This window comes from Motacilla alba, chromosome 18, assembly GCF_015832195.1.
Source record: "Motacilla alba alba isolate MOTALB_02 chromosome 18, Motacilla_alba_V1.0_pri, whole genome shotgun sequence".
Lineage (NCBI taxonomy): Eukaryota > Metazoa > Chordata > Aves > Passeriformes > Motacillidae > Motacilla > Motacilla alba.
The window spans coordinates 5,651,269-5,673,091 of NC_052033.1; the positions used below are offsets into that span (position 1 = coordinate 5,651,269).

Consider the following 21,823-nt stretch of genomic DNA (forward strand, 5'->3'; position numbering starts at 1 on the left):
CTGCCCAGCCCAGCTCTGAGCACAGGAGGTTTTGTCGGCTCTATCCTCAGGATGAATCCCCCTCACTGCCGGTGCTCTCTGCACTGCCCTCTCCTCCTTGTGAAATCAGAGTATTCCAGAGAGCTCGAGTGTGTCTCTACAGCCTCACATCCCCATTTCCAGCGCAGCCTGGCCACACAAAAGGCCAAATCTGTGTTGTGTTGCTCCAGAGCAGCAGAGATTTGGCCCATCAGACCAGCAGAAATTGGTTATTTAATCCTGAGGAGAAGCACAGGGGGATGGAATTGCTCCGAACCTTTGTTTGTGCCAACTTTCAGGAATAAGAAGTTGGAAAAACACAGTCTCAGTTTCTGTCTTTGCTGCTTACCTGTGGCACAGCGTTTTAGCTCAGCAGATAAAAGATGGGTGGGAATGCTGTGGGGATGAGTAGGATGGGAGTATCTCAGATATTAAAGCTACTAAAAATTATTCTCAGGACAACTTTCCGTATGAACCAGCAGGTTAATTGAACCTGAGCCATGCAGTAGAAATGTGCTGATTCCAACAACATTTTACAGCAGAGGAAAAAAAAAAAGTGGAAATATTTTGTTTGGACAGTATAGAAGCTCCAGCAGAAGCAGAATGTTTCTGTTCTGTCATTAAGTTAATTTCACGTCATGCAGAGTGTGAACTTTCATGTTATTGTCTTTCCAGACCGTGCCACTCCTCGCACACGCAGCGGGGCTCGGGAACGGCTCGGCAGGGACAGGACCAAGGGAAGAGCTGCTGAGTGAGCCCCTGCGCTGGCCTGAGCTGCTGCCCGCGAGGAAACGCTCTTCCTCGGCAAACACGAGGATTCCAGCTCTCAGTGCAGACCAGAACCGGTCTCTCCCTTCGCGGCAGGATTTCCTCGGCAGTGGAGGTTGCGGCTCCCGCCGGGATGTCGTTCCGTGTTAATCATTCCCTGGAGTCAGATGTAGGAGATAACGCCGGGGAAGCTGGATGTCACCCCTGCTCGGGGCCATTCACACCCCGGGCTCCTCCCAGGCCGGGGCTGGTTGTGATCCCTGCTCCAGGAGCGGCGGCGGCGTGAGAACTGCTCTGATTCTTCCGTGGCAAACCTGTGTTCACCTTGGAAAAACAGCAGCCGCAGCAGCACCTTCCCCAGAACATTTCAAGGAGGAAAAGGCTTTCTGTTTCTAATAAGGGCCTCCAGCATCAGCTGAGCAGGCTTTATTTTCATTTTTCTTCTCCACAAAAGTTTCCATTGTGTCCAAAAGCCATTTTCTGTCAAAAAGGGTTTTGATGGAAAATATTTCACTAAATCTGTTTGCAACTGATTCGAAGCTGAGCCAAGAAAGAGGGAACGAGTGGAGCCCCTGAAGCTGCTCCTCGGCACATTGAAGGGAATATCCCAGACTCCCAGGGCCTCTGGAGGGTGTTTGGGTGGTCCTGGTGGGGCTGGGCTCATCCCAGCCTCCGGTAAATGTTAAACTAACAAATAAATCTGCCTGGCTCAGCAGCCAGGGCCGAGCCTCGGAGCTGGGGCGAAGCTTTTAAAAACCATCAGGAGCATTTTCTTTAAAGGAAGGAAGGATCTTAATTCCAGCATTCCAACCCAAAATAGACGTCCCTAAGAATAGCCCTTCCCCATGGCAGGATGCTGCCAGCAGGAAAAGGGGTCGGGGAAACCAGGGGTGCTGTCCCTGGGCAGGCTGGGACTGGGCAGGCTGGGGCTCAGCTTTGGCTGGGGGGGATTGGAGCATCCAGCCCCACGGGGGGAGTGGAGCCGTGCCCCAGGCAGGGAGAGGATGCCCCAGGCAGGCTCCCTGTGCCCGTGGAGGGAAGCAGAGGCATCCCTGGGATGGCGGGGCTGGGCAGGGGGAGTTCCCCTGCGTCTGGAGCTGCCAGAGGGATCGCTCTGGCCAGGGAAGGCTCTTGCTCCCATCTCTTCCAGTCTGGGGTAGCCCAGGCTCCACGGAGCTCCACAGGAGAGCAGAGGGATGGAGTCTGCATTCCCACCCCCACAAAGTGCAGCTCTGCAGCGTTTGAAGATTGTGACTTGGATGTTCCCCTTCTGGGCTCACCTTTTCTGTGCAGGGGGGAGCTCCAGAGAGGAGTCGTGGTTTGAGGGAGGAGTTTCTCACACAGCTTCATGGCCCCCGAGCTGTGGCTTTAAGAAAACCCCGAATTTCCCTGGAAGTCCAATGAAACAATAAAAGCTGGCAGCACAGGCAGCTCCTTCACCCCATTTCCTTCCTGCGAGGGCTGGCAGCGCAATTGCAATTTCCCAAGCTATAAACACCCCCAGAAGCTGAGAGCTCAGCATCTCCTGGAGGTTCCAGCTGCACCTTCCCAGTTGCTGCAGCTTGTCCCTGCTCCTGGGAATCCTCCCAGAGCTTTTGGGAGCTTTCCTCTGCAGCTTTGGAGTCCCATTGGACTGAGCTCTCCCCACAGTCCCCCACTGGACTCTGGTGGTGCTCAGCACTCAGTCACCAACCCGAGGCTTTCATGAGCATGTGCCAGACCTCAGAGATCCTGCTTTTGGCTTTACCAGATTGTGTCTTTGAGGGCTGCGTGTGCCTGGTGCCGGGTGGCATTTGTCCCAGTTCGGGTAGGGAAGGTGTCCCCATGGGAACTGGTTGTGATGGTTCCCGCAGCTCTCGGGGGGCAGAAAGAGGAAACTGTGGGGCAGAATCACCCCCTGCCCTGATGATACTGAATGTGCAAGCAAGCAAACGAGCCGGCTCTGTTTTACAGCCCAGCTTTGCAGCTGAGATGATTTATGGATCAGGTGGGATGAAAAACGTTGGTGTAAAACCAGGCTGAACCCCCCGGGCCTGGCCAATTGCTCACTTGGATCCTTGGGGCCCTCTCAAGGAAAACTCCAGGTGGGCGTAATGAAACCACAAACCCCCACATCGGAAAGAGGCCTCACCCAACCCCTGGCCAGCTGTGTCTCACACTCTGGAAAGGGGAAACAATCAGGTGGGAAAGCGTGAGCTCCACCAGGCTGGGAGCCTGGAACCTCCTGGTGCTCCTTTGGCAAGGAGGGGAGCTCAGGGCAGGACTTGGGAAGGGCTGGTTCCTTCCTGCCTCTGCACTTTCTGAGGGATAAACCCTCCTCGGAGACAGGAGGAAAAGCATTTCCCGTGGGATAAGGATTCAAACACACCTCTGTGTGTGCTGAGCCCTGCCAGGGCCTGAAGGGGCTCCAGGAGAGGGACTGGGGACAGGGCACGGAGGGACGGGACACAGGGAATGGTTCAGACTGACACAGGGCAGGGCTGGATGGGATATTGGGAACTGAGGAGTGTTCCTTGGCAGGGCGGGCAGCCCTGGCACAGAGTGCCCAGAGCAGCTGGGGCTGCCCCTGGATCCCTGGCAGTGCCCAAGGCCAGGCTGGACACTGGGGCTGGGATGACCTGGGACAGCGGGAGGTGACCCTGGGACAGCGGGAGGTGTCCCTGCCATGGCAGGGCTGGCACTGGAGGGGCTCTGAGGTCCCTTCAAACCATTCTGTGATTCCAGAATTGTTGGTGATTGCAGATGATCAGGGCAGGCAGATCACGAAATAATATAAATAGTATAAATAATTTCTCTGAAGAGTGTGGGGAAATGCAGATTTCCTGGAGTGCTTTTCCTGCTTTTGTGATATATTGCAGAGTCTTGTGGTCACTATTTGCTTCGCTGTCCGTGTCTGGTTTTATCTGTTTGCACTGTTCCTCGGTGCCCTCAGGGCGGGCTGGTCTGCTCTGTCCAGCTGGTGGCTGAAGGTGCATCACGCCCCAGGCCCCCTGCCCACCCCGGCTGCTCTGTGGGAGGAATTTTGGGCTGCAGGACCCTCCTTGCCCAGGCCCGTGGGTGGCACTGGGAGAGCCCAGCCTGGAGCCGAGAGTCTGTGCCCGGGTTATCCGTGTGTGAGGCAGAACTCGGGAAGAAACCACGGGAGCTGGAGGAGAACTGAGGGGCTGGCTTCTGGGGATGCAGGTGAAAATCCCAGCTCAAACCTTTGGGAAGGAGAGCCCTGAGTGGTTCTCACCCTTTCCTGTCAGTCCGAGCGACATCCATCTCTCCAAGCAGGCCAGAATCAACCTTCTCCTGCAGGCAGCTCGGGATACAACCACGAAACATCATTTACCTCGGCTCCTTGAAGATATTTGTCACCTCCAGGGGAAGCAGCCCACGGCCCCACCCCTGCTTGCCATTCCACGGGCAGCACCGTGTGCCCCTCTGGCAGAGTGGGCACGGCTGCAGGGATAAAATCGTCTGTAATATGAGAGAAAGTATCAGCAGAATATTTCTGTAATGAAATGTTAACGATGCCCCAAAGGCCTGGGGCAGGGCAGAGGGGAGCTCTGCTCTCGCTGCAGTGTCACAGGCAGGGACAGAGGCACAGAAGGCCCTGGCAGGGGCAGGAAAAGGGCCTTCAGTGGGAAATGTGATCTGCCTTTTCTAGCAAAACCCTGACAGAGACACCGAGTCATCTGCAGGATCTGCTCTGATCGCAGCTGTCTGAATTACTTTTCAGCTGGACAGGGAATGGTTCCCCTTTGTTTTGGAGGATAAACATCCTCCGTGCTGGAGCTCAGGGCTCGGAGCCAGCCCCGTTTCCCCGTTCCATGGAGGATCCAGCGCTGGGAAGGGGCTGCAGGGACCATTCTGGGGCTGCTGGGATTACTTTGGGATTGTTGCAGCTCCTGTCTCAGTGATCCTGCAGGCCAGCACTCAGGGGCACTCCGGCAGCAAAGGCTCTGGTCACGTCCTGAGTGGCACCAAAAGGACGTGGGACATCCCCAGCCTGTGCCAGGGGACACTGCAGGGCACAGCCCCCTCCCCAAGGACCCTGCCTGGGGAAGCGGGTTGGGATGGGGCGAGCACCTTGGCAGTGCTCAAGGGGAGCTGAAAAGTGAGGAGAGAGATTTGGGGGTTGGGACTGGAGGGTCTTTAAGGTCCCTTCCAACCCAAACCATTCTGTGATTTTTATTTATTTTTTTAGAAGCAATTTCCATGAGTGCTGGTTTGGTTTTCTCCCAGATGAGCTTTCTGGGCCCCTCCACACCAGGCTTGTGTTCAGCCCTCACGGTTTCCTGAGGAGCAGGAGCTGAGGTTGTTCCCATCAGCTCTGCAGACGTTCTGATCCTTTTGCTGGCTGTGGAGTCACAGCCTGAGTACGATGACAGGCAAAAAAAAATACAGCAACTCTGCCTCCCTTTTCCAATGCAAGCCCTTTGCCAGAGCAATAAAAAGCTTTAAACAATGGCCAGTCATGACAGAAACCAGCCCTGGAGCCGTCTGCCAAAATTCACCTCAAGAAAAGAGGTCCAGAAATAAACAGTAACCTATAAAAAGCCCCGCAGACTTCGAGAGAGTCCTCTCAGTGTGTTAATTGCTTTCACATCTGGCTCTGAAATGACGAGTGTGTGAGGCAAGGAGAGGCCACCAATAACTCACTGCAGCTGAGCACTACAGCGTGTGGGGAGCATCAATCACCCGAGCCATCCGCTTCCACACGGAGACCTCAGGTGCTGGGGCTCACTTTCAGATCTTGTGTTCAAAGTGCCCTGAAATAACGGGGCTGATGTTAATAAACAGCTTCACAGGTGGGGTATTCCAAGGTAAATGTGGAGAGACCGGGTTCATTGCCCTTTTCCCCCTCCACTGGAGCAGTTTTTACCTGCCCCTCTTGGGAAGAACTCAGCCCCACGGTGACAATGCAGGGTGCAGCAAGGTGGGACAGTGCAGGGTGCAGCAAGGTGGGACAATGCAGGGTGCAGCAAGGTGGGACAGTGCAGGGTGCAGCAAGGTGGGACAGTGCAGGGTGCAGCAAGGTGGGACAATGCGGGGTGCAGCAAGGTGGGACACAGCAGGGAAAGCGCTGGGGATGGTTTCAGGAGGCCGTTTCTGTGTGCCCAGGAGGTGAGCCCAGCCTGTGAGAGCTCCTGTGAGAGGGGCAGAGCTGCGGTGGATGCCCTGCACCCCCTGCTCGGGGCTGGTCTCCCCTCTCAGGCCAGGGCTGCCCCTCGTGGGGCTCAGGGGGGCTCCTGCTGGAGCAGCTGGGGGTTCTGTGCTGGCAGAGCCCCTTGCCTTGCTGGCTGCAGGACATTGTCCCCACTGCCCTGGACACTGTCCCCAGGGCAGGCAGCAAAGGCCAGAGCTCCCCCAGCCCAGCCCAGAGGGACTGGGGAGGCTCTCCCTGAACCCAGTTTTTGATTTCTGATGGTTCCTGGGCACTGCTGAGAGCGCCACCAGTAAAGGATGACATTTTCTGAGGCCACCACTGCTGTGATTACAGGAGTGATCCCAGGCTTAACCGTGGGGATGAGCAGAGCCTGCCCGGAGCATCTGTGGTTTGGTGGTTGTGACTCATCACGAGAGCTCGGGGAGGGGTTTGAGATGATTTATTCATGCCACACTTATTGTTTGGAGAGCTCAGTCAAATGCTGCTCTGGTTAGACTGAATAATTCAGCCGCCAGTCTACTTTTGGTTTAGTTTTGATCTCTTTATTGCTTTCTCTCTAAGAGCCTCGTGTTCAGAGGTGAAAATCATCTCTGAGAACCCTGGAATGGTTTGGGCCGGGAGGAAACCTCGAGCCCATCTCATCCCACGCCTGCCATGGGCAGTGTAAAAGCACACTAGAACAACCCCCCAGCGTCCCAGGCTGCTCCAAGCCCCGGCCAGCCCAGGCCACGCTGGGTTCTGTGCTGCTGGGAAGGAGCAGCTGATCCCTTTCAGGCAGGTGCAGCGTTTCTGGGAGCCAGAGGAAGATCCAGCGTGAGTGAAGGGTGGCTGGCTGTGCTGGGTACGTGCAGGCTCCCAGGGTGCTGTACAGGGTCTGCATCTGGGTGTTTTCAGCAGGGCAGCCTCTGACCAGCGTCATGCTGTATTAATAGACAGCAGAATGCAGAGCACACAGAGATTGACAGCCCTTGGCAGTAGATTTTGTGCTCAGGTATCTAAATGGATCCCTTGAAATTCCAGTTTGGCCAGCCTGGGCTGCCGTGCTGAGAACTGGCACCTCTGCTTCCCATCAGCCTGGTTTTGTTCTTTATTCTGGGCTGAGCTGGTCGGGGCTCCAGCACAAGCCGTGTCCTCACGTGTCCACCCGAGTAACTGGCTGTGCCCCAGCACAACTGGGTGGGGACAGTTGGTAATTTTAGTGATGTTGCAGCTGTTGGAGCTGGAGTCAGGATTAAGGAACCAGGTTTAATTACTCGAATAAATGGTGGTGATGTAAACAGCCTGTCTAATTCCCTGGGGTGCTCAGAGATCTGGGGTTTTGGGATCGCAGGCTGTGCACTTGGCAGCTCCTTGAGAGTCCCTTGTGGTATTTGACTGTGCCACCTGTGCCAGTTCTTCTCTTTGCAGCGTTTAGGATGTGTGAGAGGGGGTCTGGGGTGGATTCTAGGAACAGGTTCTCCCCCGAGGGTGCTGGCACTGCCCAGGCTCCCAGGGAACGGGCACGGCCCCGAGGCTGCCGGAGCTCCAGGAGCCTTTGGACACCCAGGGCGGCCCAGGGTGGGGCTGCTGGGGGTCTGGGCAGGGCCGGGGGTCCCTAGGGATCCTTGTGGGTCCCTCCCAGCTCGGGGCAGTCTGTGATGCTGGGGGCCCCCCGTGATGTCCCCACTGTCCCTCTGCCCGTGGCGCTGCCCCGGGAGGTCCTGCCCGGGCTGCACGGAGCACCCCTGGGCCATTTACAACACGATTGAATTATTATTGCCTAATTCAGCAAATGCCTCGGAGCCCTGGGGTTGCCTCCCACAATCAGTGGTGTCCCTGGCCGGGCAGTGATTCATCTGAGCAGAATTAGCCACGGGCAGGGCGTGAGAGCCGGGCTGGAGCTGGGAGCCTGCAAGGGGCAGAGCCGGGCTGCTCGCAGGGTGGGTGGGTGTCCTGCTGGGGACAGGGCTGGGCAGCCCTTCCCTGCAATCATTTATCTGCTGTGGCTGCAGAAAAACCAACTGCTGGGCTGATGCTTTGCTCCAGGTTGGTGGAGCCGATTGCTGCCCCGGCTCAGGCAGGGTGTGTGTTTGAGGTGAAATGAAGATGTGCTGCACTCTGGGTACTCCGAGCACTCTGGGTTCCCTTTCCTGTCGCTCTCTGGCCGAGGCAGGGCTGCCCGGGGAGCCAGCTCAGGACGGTGGCCAGGGTCACCAGGAGCTGGGTACCCCCGGTGCAGTCCCAGTCTGCAGCCGCAGGGGTTGGGGGAATCAGGAGAAGCTGAGGCTGTGAGAGGGCAGAAACACCCAGGGGACCAAGCCTGGGTCCTGGATGAGCCGTGGACACAGCTGGGAAATGGAGAAAATGAAAATATCCCTCTGGAGAAGGTGAGATGTGGAAGCTGGCACAGCAGAGCTGGGTGGTGTTCCAGAAGCTGGGCAGAGAGCCCCTGGGTGAGCTGGGGCGCCTGGGCTCGGCCCCAGATCCTCCCCAGCTCCTCCCTGCCTGCTCCCGGGCCAAAGCCAGCCTTTGCTGTGCCACGGCAGGGCGGGTCAATGGCCAGGACGGGTCACAGAGCCCCGCCAGTGTCACAGAGCCCCCCAGAACGCGTCACTGGCCACGGAACCCCCCGACCATGGCAACGGCAGAGCCAGGCAGTGCCAGCGCCAGCAGAGCAGCCGGTGATGAGCAGCAGCCCCCCCAGGCGCCCCCAGGCCTGACGCGAGCCCAGGGGGAGCTGAGCTCACCGAGGGAGGCCCCGCACGGCCGGTACTGTCCCCAGCCCCAGACCCCAGCCCCAGACCCCAGCCCGGCTGTGCCCGTGCCCAGGGGTGCTGGCAGCTCCCAAGGGGCGTGCCAGGGCATTAATTTCAGCTGGAAATGCTGGAAGAGCAATCCAGCCCATTCCCAAGGGTTTTTTCTCTCGAACACTTGTCTGTCAGGGTCTACAGGGAAGGATTTGTTGGCAGGGTGGGAGCCAGGGAAAGCATCCCCCACTCTCCAAATGCTGCTCCCCGGGTAAATACGTGGCACAGGGGCAGGGAATGGCAGCGGCCTGTCCCCAGCAGGGACAAAGGGCCGGGGTGACCGTTTGTGGGAGCAGCACACACAGGGCAAAGCTTTGCTGGAGCTGAGCGCAGACATCTCCTCCTGGTTCTGCCAAGGTGACCCGGAGCCAGTCACCCCTGGGAAAGCTCTTGTGCTGCGTTTGGGGCTGTGAGGGTCCCGCTGCCCATCCCAAAGCCTTTGGCCGGGCTGGATCCTGGCATGAGACTCTCTGGCCTGGACTGGAAGGGACCATCCAGTGCCAGCCCTGCCATGGCAGGGACACCTCCCACTGTCCCAGGGACACCTCCCACTGTCCCAGTGCTCCCAGCCCCACGTCCAGCCTGGCCTTGGGCATTCCAGGGATCCAGGGGCAGCTCCAGCTGCTCTGGGCACCTGTGCCAGGGCTGCCCACCCTGCCAGGGGAGGTCATTAGATTGACTGGGAAAATGAAGGGATAAGGGGAAATAAGGAATTAAGGAATAAGGAAAACAAAGGTACAAGATCTGGCATCCTCCCACTCAGCCGTGATTTGTCTCTCTCCTCATTTCAAGACCTGACACAAGCCACCCACAGCAAATCTGGTCTCAAATCCCTCCCAGTGCAAAGGCCTGGGGCGCTGTCAGAGGGGATTTACGTTCAGGAGCTTTAGGGGCTCTGTGGGTGCCCTGGGCAGGGCCGGGCCCATCACAAGCCGGGTGTGTCTGTAAGAGGTTCCACAAGGACAGGAACTTTCTGAGCGAGGTTTCCCTCTGCCCCCTTTGCGCAGGCCCTGCACCAGCAGCATTCCAGGATGGAACTCTACGGCTATCCCTTGAAAGCCAAGTTTAACCAGCCACGGCCACCCCCTCCCAAGGTCCTGCCAGCGACCAGCTCCGGGGCGGCCGGCTACAAGAACCGCATTCCCTATCACCCCGAGAGCGTCAGCATGCCATGGATGCCCAACTCCTACTACAAAGCAGCTGCCCTCAACCCCACCTTGTCCCCCCTCTCCGAAAGCTTCCCAGGGCTTCCCCCCACCAAGATAGTTCCTTTCATCTCCGAGAGACCCAACGGTGTCTTCACCCGGCACACGCTGGATGACTGGCACAGGTCCAACATGACCAACTACAAGGAGTCGGAGACCACGCGGCACAACGCGGAGCGCCTGCGCGCCGACCTGACCCGCACCATCAAGGACGTGTACCAGCAGGCCAAGAGGACCCAGGGGGAGAGCACCAAGAACCTGGGGGAGCGCATCAATGACATAGAGTACTGGAAGTCCGAGCTCTGCATCGAGCTGGATGCCATGATCAGGGAGACCAACTCCCTGATGGACATGCAGAAACGGCTGGAGCGAGCCTTGGCCGACACCGAGGGCCCCTTCCAGGTAGGGACCCTGCAACCCCAGACATCTGCAGCCACTCAAACCTCTCACAAAGTCCATCCCAGCCCTGTAAGGCTGGAAAGGTTTCAAGAAGAGCCCATTAGCTGAGTCAGTGATAAACAAATCCCCTGCATCTGCTGCATCCTCCTCCAGCTCATGCTGAGCGCATCACTGCAGTGTTTGTTTAAGCAGATGTTTCTATATCCAAGATCCTGGCTCGGCACACAAAAGCCCATGTCTTACTACGAGGCTCTGGGGAGGCCAACACCGGGCCTGACACGGGTCCCCGCACTCCGCTGTGGTGGCCGGGGACACGAGGGCTCTGTCCCTTTGGTTCCGTGCTGTCGTGGCACTCGGCTGCTGCTGTCACCAACCCGGCTGCCTCGGGCAGCTTTCTCCAGGCTGCCATCCTGTGCCCACCTCCACTTGCTGTTCCTGCGCTCCCTGGCATGGGCGCAGTCCCCGCAGGGAGCCCTGTCCCTGCAGCCAGCGCTGATGTCACCGCACGTCCCCACCAGGTCGCTCACAAGTGTTTGCTCAATCGGGAGAAGAGGATGGGCATCGACCTGGTCAACGACGACGTGGAGAAGCAGCTCGTCACGGTGAGTTTGGCAGCACGCCTCTGTGACAGAGCTGTTTCTGCCTGAGCTCCCCTGAACGAGTTTGGCAGCCCCGCTCCCTCACTGGCCCTTCAGCGCTGCGGAGGTGCCGAGCTCTTCAACCCCCCAGCCTGCTGGGGCAGGGGCTGGTGTTCCCACCCTGCAGCGTGTCCGTGGGAGGGGAAGGAAGAGCTGGAAAGGAGCCGGGTGCGTGTGGCATCTCAGGGTCCTCCAGGCCTCTGTGAGATGGTCCTGCCTTTGTGAGCCCTGCCTGCACAGATCTGTCTGTGTGCTCCGGCTGTGCATCTGCACATTCTGTGTGTCACACGCACACACGGGGAGGGACAGCTTGTCTGCTTGTCTGCTTGTCTGCTACATTAGCTGGGCTGATAAAAGATGTAACTGCACTTCCCCAGCTCTGCTTTGCTCAGGGCAGAGCGGCTGCAGCAGAACTGTCACTGTGTGCTCAGGCAATGGACTTGATAGAAATCATAAAAACCTGCGCTCCTGTCTGCCTTTATCTAAGCTGCTTTAAATCATGGATAAAAGCAATCATGGCACGGCAAATGGGATCCTAATGCAGGGTGCAGCGCAATGTAATCACCGCAAAAGCCTCACAAAACTGGGAAGGAAATCGCAGCCCCTGGGCCTGGGAAGCCGCTGCTCTCTTAGAAGATTTTTTTGTTATGAGCCAGGCCCTGAAAAATTAAAAGATTAGTTTAAAGGTCATGAGGGTTTAGGAAAATTATCAGAGCTGGCATCTCCATAATGCCATTTGGGTTTTTTAATGTTTGGGATGCATTTAGGCTGTGCTTTCAGCCGGTTCCTGCAGACAGGAGGGATTGAAAATCCCTGGCTTTGGAGCACTGATCACCTGTCTCTGGAAACCCTCAGGGGTGCAATAGGCTTGTGCTGGACCAAGGGAGCTGAGAGCAGCACGAGCCTTCCCCCAGGGGAGCTGAACCCTGCCTGGAACTGAGAACCCCTAAAACTGAAAACCCCTAAACTGGGTTTACACCAAAGTCCTCTTGTCCCATGCGGATGGGATTTCTTGTGGGGAGGAAAATGCCCCAGGGCTGGAGATGGGGATGTGTGGCACTGCTGGCCCAGGGCACCACTGTGCCTGTTAGGTCAGGTCAGGTCCTGTCTCCCTGTAATGGAGAGCAGCCCTGGCCATTGATGTCGAGGGAAAAAAACTTGGGAACCCACCCTGAAAGTGATTGCAGAGTGTCTGATTGTGACCACAGCCCCTGCCTGTCCCTGGCTGTCACCACAGCCCCCTCGTGTCCCCTGCCTGTCCCTGGCCATGGCCACAGCCCCCTCCTGTCCCCTCCCTGGCCCCAGCTGGCTCAGTTGCACAGGTGGGTGCCCTGGGGCTGGCACAGGTGGGTGCCCTGGGGCCTGGGGCTGGCACAGGTGGGTGCCCGGGGCTGGGGCTGGCACAGGTGGGTGCCCCGGGGCTGGCACAGGTGGGTGCCCGGGGCTGGGGCTGGCACAGGTGGGTGCCCCGGGGCTGGCATAGGTGGGTGCCCTGGGGCTGGGGTCCCCTCCTGCCCCCTGTGTTTGCTGTGGGGGAAGGGGAATTCCTGCTGTGTGCCCCAGAGCAGGAGTGCCCAGGGTGTCTGAGCACGGAGCTGATGGGCTTGTTCTGCCCTTGCCCAGGAAATCAAGATCATCAGGTCCTGCCGGGAGAGGCTGCAGCAGTGCCTGGACACGGTGAATGCCCAGATCATGTAAGGAGGGCTCGGGGCCCTTGCTGCAGGGCTGGTGTGCAGTTGCAGCCGTGCCCCCAGCAGATCCCTGCGGGTCCAAGCCCTGCGGGCTCTGTGGGAGGCAGGCAGGGATGCTCCGGGAGCACAGAGGGGCTGAGGGCAGCGGGGTGGGCACAGAGCCGCCCCACGGCCCATCCCGACTGAGGCTGCTGCTCGTGTGCTCCAGGTGCAACAAGGAGGCCCGGCAGGAGCTGGAGAAGGACCTGGCTGACAAGCAGCTGGGCCACCACATCGACAGCAAGTGCTACCAGCTGAAGAACACCTCCAGAGGCATCCACTTCTTCAAGGGCGTGGAGAGGATTGATGCCACGTGAGCTCTGGGGGCCCGGCAGGCACGGAGCGGGGAGCTGGGATTGCCCAGCCCTCTCTGCAGGCACATCCCTCCCTCCTGGAGACACCATCTCCGAGGGAGCTTTCCCTCGGGGCTCTCCAGGGGGAGAGGAACCCCCTGCTCTCAGCTGGATGCCAAACACGCGGCAGGCAAAGGCGAGCCCGACCTAATTAAACATTAGATCAGGGCTCAGGGCTCAGCCCGCAAACGAATTCAGCCCAGCGCCTCTGCACAGCTCATTAAGCTCGTGCATATTTTCAGAGATGTCTCAGTGCTTGCCTGAGTGCTCCTCACTGATGGGAAGTCTGAGGGCTCACCCCTGCATGGAGAGGGCCTGGCAGGGAGCTGAAATGACCCAGAAAATCAAGACATGAGAGCGTGGTCCTGGGACAGGGTTCCGCTGCCTTTGGGTGCCAGGAATTCAGCTTTGGCTCTGCAGTTAATGAACAGTGACCCAACCCAGCACTCGCAGAGAGAGGCCCAAGTGGCAAAGGGCTGAGAGAATAAATCTGCTCACACAAGCCCATGAAGTTTATGGAGAGGCAGAGGTTGAGACAATTTTTCCAACAGTTTGAATAATTATTCACAGTAGAGCTCGGACATATTTAGACAGGCAAATGGATTGCAAAGGATTGAAATTCAGAGGGGGGTAAAATGTGCCGAGAATCAGCAGGTTTTAAATGGAGCTTATGTGGTATTTAAGTCTTTTGTTGACCTTGTTCTGGACTGTTGCACAGGCAGGAGCTTCATCCCAAATGCACCGATGGGGAATGGAGAGGGATCTAGAGCTCGTTGGGTTTAGTGGGAGACTGAGATGGGCTGTGAGCAAGAGGAATTGACTGAAGTGTGATCTGTGTGTCCTTGTGAGGCTGGGAGTTCCTTGGCACTCGATGCCTGGAAGGTGCCAATAGAGCTCTGATTGGAATCTCTGTTTTTTATGGGAGAATGTTTGTTTGTCTGCGCTTTCACAAGTTGTCTTTGTGAGCAGTTGATAAATACCATCGAACAAGCGGGGTCCGGACGTTCCAGTTCCACGTAATTGAATTCCCAGCGCGGATCCCCGTGCGCGGCGCCAAGGCTGTGCTGTCCCCCCGCAGGGTCTCGGTGCCGGAGACGTGGGCCCGGTTCACGGACAACAACATCTTCCGCTCGCAGAGCGCGCGCGCGGCCTCGGCCAAGCTGCGCGCCAGCACCGAGAGCCTCCTGATGGGCACGGCCGACGAGATGTGGCGCCAGTTCAGCAAGGTCAACGACGCCTTCACCAGCCGCATCACCGAGATCGCCAACGCCAAGAGCAAGATCCAGACACACCTGGCCAAGGTAGCGGCCCCGCCTCCCCGGGATGGCCGGCTCCCCGGGGGCTCCCTGCCCTGCTCCGCCAGGCACGGCAGGGGCAGAGCCGTGATGGGCCCTGGCTCAGACCTGAGGGACTCGTGGGAAGCTGCCTGGGAAGGGCTCAGACCCTTCCGGGCTCAGTTTGCAGCACAAGGGGCTGACAGCACATCCTTAAATAAGGGTCATTAAAACCTTTTCCTGATGGATGACCCATTCTTGCAAGCAGCAGTTTTGGGAAGCTGGTAATTCAAGAGATCCATCACTCCTAGCTCTCCTCTGATGTGGCAGCAACAGCAAAGAGATTTTCCCTGAAAACTCTGCTGGATCTAGTCCTTGATGTGGCCTGAGCCCAGGGGCTGTCTATTGAACTTGGGTTTCTTCCTGCACCAGCAGGAGAGAAGGGAATGATGAGATCACTTCAGAAGATCTCTTTTCATTGATTCCTGTGTTTGTTTCACCCCAGACACGGCAGGAAATCTTCCAGCTGGAGACCAAGATCCAAGTGATCCAGAAGACCATAAGGGACAAAGAGGTTCAGCTGAAGGTGGCTCAGACCCGGCTGGACGAGCGCACGAGGAGACCCAACGTGGAGCTGTGCCGGGACGCCGCCCAGATCCGGTGAGGCCGGGCTGCCAGGGCCCGGGGGGCACTCAGGAGCATCTCTGCATGACAAAATGGCTTTTTTCCCCTAAATGTTCCTTCCATGAGTGCTCTGGTTGAACCTAAAGCACTGAGCAGGTGTCCCAGCCCTCGGGTGCCATCTCCTCTCCTGCCTCCTCCAGGTGGCTGCTTGTGCTCAGTTTTGGAGGATAAACATCTTGCTCTCCCTGCTGTGCCCCCCCAGCACCCTCAGGGGGCTGGAGAAGGAGGGAGAGGGCCTTTTCTACAGGCAGAGTGACAGGGCAAGGGACAGTGGCTTTAAACTCAGAAATGGCAGGGACATATGGGATATTGGGAAAGAATTCCTCTCTGAGAGGATTGGCAGCCCTGGCACAGGTGCTCAGAGCAGCTGGGGCTGCCCCTGGATCCCTGGCAGTGCCCAAGGCCGGGCTGGATGGGGCTTGGAGCAGTGGAAGGTGTCCCTGCCATGGCAGGGGTGGCACTGGATGGGCTTTGAGGTCCTTTCCAACCCAAACCACTCTGGGATTCTGGTTTATGGTTCTGGGATTCTGCTCTCTGACAGGCTGAGATGGAAGCGCTGAGCCCCTTCCTTTTGGGCAGCTCCAAGGAAGGGTGCACATGTGGAGCTGTCCTCCCCTCGCTGGGCACCCTGGAAATCCTTTCAAGGACCTGGGGACTGTGCCCCAGGGAGTGCCCAGCAGCAGCCCGGGGAGGCGCCCAAAGCTCACAGCTCCTCCTGGGAGCCCTCTGAGCACAGTTCCCTTTCCAAAGTGATTTAAACCCAGCCCTGGAATTGGTTCAGCATCTCACACACCGCTGGTTTTTCCATCCTCCGCTTGTTCCACGTTCCCTTTCAGCCTCTCCCAGTGTCCTGTGCTGCTGTGTGTGTCTCCTGTGCAGAACCCCTGCACGGGGGAATCCAGGAGCGTGAACCAACAAAGCCACAGACCCAAAGAGCAATGGGAAACCACAGCTGCTTGCCCCTGTTCTGGTGGCAGAGCTGCTCTGGCACACGTGGCTGAGCATATCCAGAGCTCTGGAACAAACTTCTCCACTCCTCCCCGTGGAGGTCGGGAGGAGCTCTGCCCTCGGCTCTCCCATACGGGGGCACGGGGGCGGGAATCTCCTGGGTGTGCTGGTGGGGGAACCCTGCGCCCAGAGCGCCCCTCTGGGTGGACACCGCCCCCACGGGGGGCTCTGACGGGGTCCCGCTGTTTTCCAGCCTCGTCCAAGAGGTCAACGAGATCAACGAGACGCTGCGGAACCTGCACCAGTGCCTGCGTGCCTCCGAGGACATGCTGCAGATGCTGGTGCGCTCCAAGGGGGTCCTGGAGCACGACCTGGTGGTCAAGAACAACTCGCTGTTCATCGACCAGGAGCGCTGCATGGGCATGCGCAAGAGCTACCCCAGCACCGTGCAGATCCTGGGCTACGTCTCCGCAGGCCTCACCTGAGCGCCCGGCGCCCGCCGCACGCCGCGTCCCCCTTCCCTCAGCTTCTCCGCAAATACACTGTTGCAATTTCACGACTTTGTTGGGATTTCATTTCCTGGCGTAAACTCCGGGTAGGAATTAAATGAGTGTTTTGTTTGTTGGGTTACCAGGATGATTCTTTTCCTTTGTATTTTCTCTTTCACTGTGCGCCAGGAAGGAGCGGAAAATATCCTGTATGTCACCAAATCCACCCACGGGGATCCATCCCTACCCTTCCAGGCCGTGTTTTCAGGAGAAAAACTGCCGTGTCTTCCTCCTTTTGAGTGTGTGTGATGTGGAGAAGGCACAAGGGGAAGTAAAGCCACTTGCCAGAATAATGAGCTGCTGACATCCAGGATGGATTTTTAATGGTGCAGCAGAAGAAACACAAACTGTCCCGGAAAGAGTTGCAGTTTGTGCTGTTCCTAAAATAGAAAAATGTGCATTTTAAGCTGATTTCTAATGATAATTGTCTTGCTTTTGAAAAAATGTTGAATGCCATCAAAAATGTCAGTGCTGGGGTCTTAAAAAGAGGAAGTAGGTTTGACTTGGAGAAAGTTCATTGAAGAAAATGCTGTGGGTTTAATTTTGGGTTCCTGGTTTAACCTCTCATGTGTAGTTCCTTGCCAGGAGCACCAAAGCACTTTGAAGATAAAGAGATTAATTGGTGTTTAAGCCCCTCTGGCTGCACGGAGCCTTCTCTCCTGCTGTAAATCCTGATTTTACCAAGTAATCTTCAGAGGGATAAGTCTTCAATCAATCTGAGTGTGAAAGTCACGTTGCAGTTTCTCTCCTTAGGCTATCACAACCTGAGTATTTGAAGCTCAGCTGTTGAGCTCAGCCTAGAGCCGGCGGGCACCAGGAATGCCAAAGGGGCAGAAGCTCGAGTCCCTCCCTCGGGAACCCAGGGCAGGGACCCCCAGCCCAGCGTGGGGCTCGCAGGAGCTGGGAGCACTTTCCTTGTCTGCCCCTCCTCACCCCACGGAGCCTCTGCCCTCCCAGCCCCTCCTGGCCTCAGCGTCCTGGCAGGATCTCCCTCCCAGCACCAGCCCTAAACAGGAAGCAATTGTCTTTCTAACCTTTTTTTTTTTCTTTACTAGCACTTTTGTCGAGACTAAAAATAGATTTCCTCTACTTTGTGTGTGTCCTGGGGCCGGAGCCCGTCGGGGGCAGCAGCCACCCTTTCCAAAGGAAAGAGACAACCGTGAGCAGGAGAGACTGCCCGGCCGATCCCACCTGGCCTTTCTGCACTTCCCCGCCTCCCAGGGGAGCCAGGGGCAGCTGAGCTCGGTTTTTGTCAGCAGCCTTGCTGGCCTCGGGCTGCTCCGTGCTGTTCTCTGCCTGTGCTGCTGTCCCCAGCCCCGGTGACCTTGGCTGCTCCGCTCATCTGCAGACCCACCCCAGATGTTCTCAGGCAGAGCTGCCAGGCTTTTGGGCCCCAGCAGTCTGTCCCCAGCTGAGCGGGGGGCAGCAGAGGCACCCACAGCCCTTTCCTTAAAGGCTCCAGCCTTGGAGTGCCCGGAGCCAAGTCCTGGCACCAGTGACAGCTTTGCCCTCGCTTCACTTCCACCTTTGGTTTGAGTCACGTCAGAAATATCTGGGCTTTGTTGCACAATGAGGGCACACCAGGTTCAGTCTCCACTTTTCTCCAGTTTTGCTTTCAGAGCTCCCCAAACACTGATCCTTCCGCTGGCAGCTCCTTTAGGGCTCTCTCCTAACTGCCCGCATTTGTGCGGCGCTGCAATTACCCAGCTCCATTTCCTCTTGCTGTCCTGGCCTCTCCGTGCTCCTTTCCAAGCACTGCCAAAGAGTTTCTTTCCTCTGTTTGAGCCATGACCAGAGGAATTTCAGCTTCAGCTCCTCTAATTTCTTTCACAAATACTTTCCACTTTCCTGCAGCAATTTCCCAGACGTTAGAGAATTCCCAGGCCCCTCTGGGGTTTCGTTCTCTCCACGCCAGTTTTCCATACGTTGACAGCCCTGGTGTTACTCCTGGCAGCTGACATCCCCCGGCCCCCGGCACTTTGATGGGGCATCCTGCGTGTGCTTCAGCATGAGTCTCCTCCTGGCCCTGGGGGAGCCTGCCCTGCCCCAAAGCCCTGTCAGGGGGGTCTCCGGGGACGGGCCTGGGTGCAGTTCCAGCGAGCACGAGGCTCTCCTGCGCAGGGAGGGATTTGCTTTCCATGACAGAGCTGCTGCTGAGTGAAGCTGCTCCATTTAATCCCTGCAGGGCCGGCTCTGGGATTTGAGCTGCCTTTGATGTGCTGGGAGATGAAACAGCAGCCCTGCCTCCTCCTGCTGATGGCTGAGATGCCTTTGCTGCCGTGCCATTAAATGATTTCCTTTCAGAGATCATTTCTAAATCACAGCCCAGGCCCATCATCTGCCTTTCTGCGCTGAGGGGATGGCTCCTTTCTCCACGAGAACGACGCGTCTGCTTTTATTGCTGTTTATTGCTGGTTTATTGCCGCCTCTATCAGCCAAGTTGCTGAGAAAGTTACTTGGTGGAAATTCCTTTGCCTCTTACAACCATATTCCCACCCCTCTGCATCATTCCGTTTGCATCACTGCGGCAGAGCTGGGTGTGTAAATTAATTGTGTGCTGACTGGAGGAGAGACAATAAATTAATAAACCCAGGACCCCGTTGCTGCGCGCCAGTGCAGGATCAGGTGAACACTGCAGGCAGGGCTAGCAAGAAGCTTCTCAGAAAGGAGGTTTTGTTGTTTAAGGAAACAAAAGTCATTGAATGTCCTGGAAGGGTCTGATACAAATTTGGGTGAAATCAAAGCTTGCCAAAACCCGTGTTAACAATGTCTTGCATAACCAGTGTAGATTATTGTGCTCCAGGGAGAGAGAATTCCCCAAACTGCATCAGCAGTCAGAAAAAACACCAACCCTAAACTCACTGCTATTATGGAAAACAAGGGAGAAAACTTTGGCAAAATGCAGAAGGAAAATCTGGGCAGTGCAGGATGGCAGAAACGCTCGTGCTGGCTCAGACCAAAGTGCAGCCTCGGGCGCAGCCCCGGCCAGAGCCAACGGGAGATGCTGAGATAAAAGCAGCAGAGCTCAGGCACGAGAACTCTGTGAGATTCTCCCAGCCCACTTTCCCAGCTTCCAGCAATCAGGATCCCAAGGACTTCCCGAGCCTGTCCTTGGGTTTAATATCCCCCAATGGATTTGTTTCACATGCTCCTCTTCAAGCTCTCTTGGAGCTGGTGCAGCTTCCGCCGTGTCCCTCGGCAGGGATCCTCAGGGCGGCCGTGGCCACTCTGGGGACGCTGAGGGGACAGGAACGGGGGCCACCCCTGGCGCTGCTGGAGCCAAAGCTGTAAAACCCAGCAGTCTGGGCAAAACTGGTTGACACCTGTGCCCTCTGTAGGGTCTGCTCCGTGCTGGCAGGACAGGAGCACGAAGCAGCTCCTCAAAGGGACCTGGGGATGTTCCCAGTCCCAGCTGGGGAGCTCAGTGGATTTTTTGAGGGTTTTGGGGTCAGTGGGTAAATGCTGGTTTCCTTGAAGTCAGTGGGATTTTCTCCTGTGATTTCAGCCTGGCTCTGTCAGTGCTGACACTGGCTTGGAGTGGAAAGCAGAAGGTTGGATGGAGCTGGTTTGGGGGCACGAATGCAGACACCACTAAAGTATTTTATAAATTCTTCTTGAACTGGTAGAAAACAAACCGGGAAAAATAAGTCAGTGTCTCCAAGATGCATTAGACCCTTTGTTATTGAAGTCTGCTGAATATAAAGTCTCCCTTTATGTTCTTTTTTTTCTGGTAGAAATATTTTTTTCCAATACCCATTCCACCTGTGTAAATGTATTTATATATATTATATATATATATACACATCTGCATGTGTGTTCTTTGCGGGAGCACCCTAGATCTTGCACAAAGGGCAGTCAAACCATGTCTTGCTCTCCTCCTTTCGCTGGTGGCACAGTGGTTTGAGAGCAGGGTTTTGCCCGCCCCGTTCCCTCCCCAGCCCGCAGCGAAGAACGGCAGGAGGGGTTCGCCGATGGCAGCGCAGATTTCGGCCCCTGCCCTTTGCATTTCAAACCCCCCTCGTGAGTGCTCTTAATCACCAGGGTAGGGAACAGGAAGCGATCCCTCAAATGTGATGAGAGAGCAAAATGTGGGGTTAAACGAGTTCATGCTCACAAGGACAGACAGAGGAAATGTCTTTTTGTGTAGTCGGAAACGGTTTGCCTTGAGAGGGGTTTCGTTCACCTGGCCCGAGGAAAGGGATGAGCAGAGCCCCGACGTGCTGGGTCAGTGGATGCCACAGCTAAAGGAGCATTAGATCCCTTTCAGCCCATCCCTGCCCGGTCAGATCAGCATCTGAGCCCCATAAAGTGACAGAAACCCCCCTTTCCCTCCTGGACTCTCATCATTTTAGTCTGGGATTTCAAGCTGAAGCACCACATTGAGAGTACTCCCATGGAATAGATTCAAAGTGAGAAATCCACACTTTTAACCCAGAGTTTATACCACTCTTCAATCTTCCAGTGTTCCCAGCACACCCAGTGAAGAATCCTGCCTGTACACAAAACATTTTCCCAATTTATTGTGGCGCCTGCTCTGAATTTTGCGGGGTGGCACTGCCAGCCCCAGAGGGGGCAGCAGCCCCGAGCGCGGGGGAGCACCGGGAGCACCTCCAGCCCGTCCTGCCCTGCCTTGGGGGGGACCTTGTCCCTCCAGCAAAACCCCGGGGGCTCTGCTGTGACCATCCTCACTGTCCCTCACTGCCCTGTGACCTTCCTCACTGCTCTGTGACCATCCTCACTGCCCTGTGCCCATCCTCACTCCCTCTCCTCCTCTCCTCTCCTCCCTGGACAGGCTCCCTCCAGCAGCTCTGGCTGGTGGAAGGTGTGCAGAGGAGCTTTGCCCGAGCCCCAGAGCTCTGTCACAGCACCCACAGCAGCGGCTGATGTCTGTCCAAAGCCCTGCTCGGTTTGAGCAGCGCACCTCCCCAAAAGCAGTGTCCAAGGAGCAGGGGAGTGATGTGCTTTTCTCTCTGGGCTTTCTCCACCGTGTCCAGCCCACGCCTCTCGGCCAAAGCTGGCTTTGCTACCACAGGCTGCTCTTTTCCCTGGTTTGACTCTCAGCTAGTTCTCCCCACGCCTAAGAAGCTGCTTCTGGCACCTTGTCCAGGAGGGGCTGGGGCGGTTTGCTGTGCCGCGCTCACGGGGGGGCTCGGGGCTGCCTGTGACCCCCGGCCTGCCGGGGCACCCCGCTCTGCCCGGGGAGCAGCTGGGATGCTCTGCCCAGAAACAGCAGCCGAGATCTCAGCCCGCACACCCAGGTCAGAGAAGGGTCTCTGCCAGAGCCTGGAGGGCAGCCCTGAGGACGAGACCTTTCCAA

The 21,823-nt window shown here is 57.0% G+C and overlaps 1 protein-coding gene across 1 annotated transcript; it reads left to right on the top strand.

Annotated features, from left to right (window-relative positions):
* The first annotated feature begins 9,758 nt into the window (after positions 1 to 9,758).
* On the top strand, positions 9,759 to 16,486 carry TEKT3 (tektin 3). Its single transcript, XM_038157182.1, has 7 exons — positions 9,759 to 10,334; positions 10,850 to 10,933; positions 12,593 to 12,663; positions 12,869 to 13,012; positions 14,131 to 14,353; positions 14,832 to 14,986; positions 16,212 to 16,486. Exons 1-7 carry the CDS (start codon positions 9,759 to 9,761, stop codon positions 16,441 to 16,443), a joined length of 1,485 nt encoding a protein of 494 aa, XP_038013110.1. The 3' UTR covers positions 16,444 to 16,486.
* Positions 16,487 to 21,823: the final 5,337 nt, after the last annotated feature.

What these genes read in the sequence shown, in the direction of transcription:
- TEKT3 (XM_038157182.1), top strand. Translation starts at nt 9,759, where the DNA reads ATGGAACTCTACGGCTATCCCTTGAAAGCCAAGTTTAACCAGCCACGG. An exon ending in TGGAGAAGCAGCTCGTCACG is followed by an intron (nt 10,934 to 12,592) that starts GTGAGTTTGGCA and finishes GCCCTTGCCCAG; the next exon opens with GAAATCAAGATCATCAGGTC. An exon ending in ACGGTGAATGCCCAGATCAT is followed by an intron (nt 12,664 to 12,868) that starts GTAAGGAGGGCT and finishes CGTGTGCTCCAG; the next exon opens with GTGCAACAAGGAGGCCCGGC.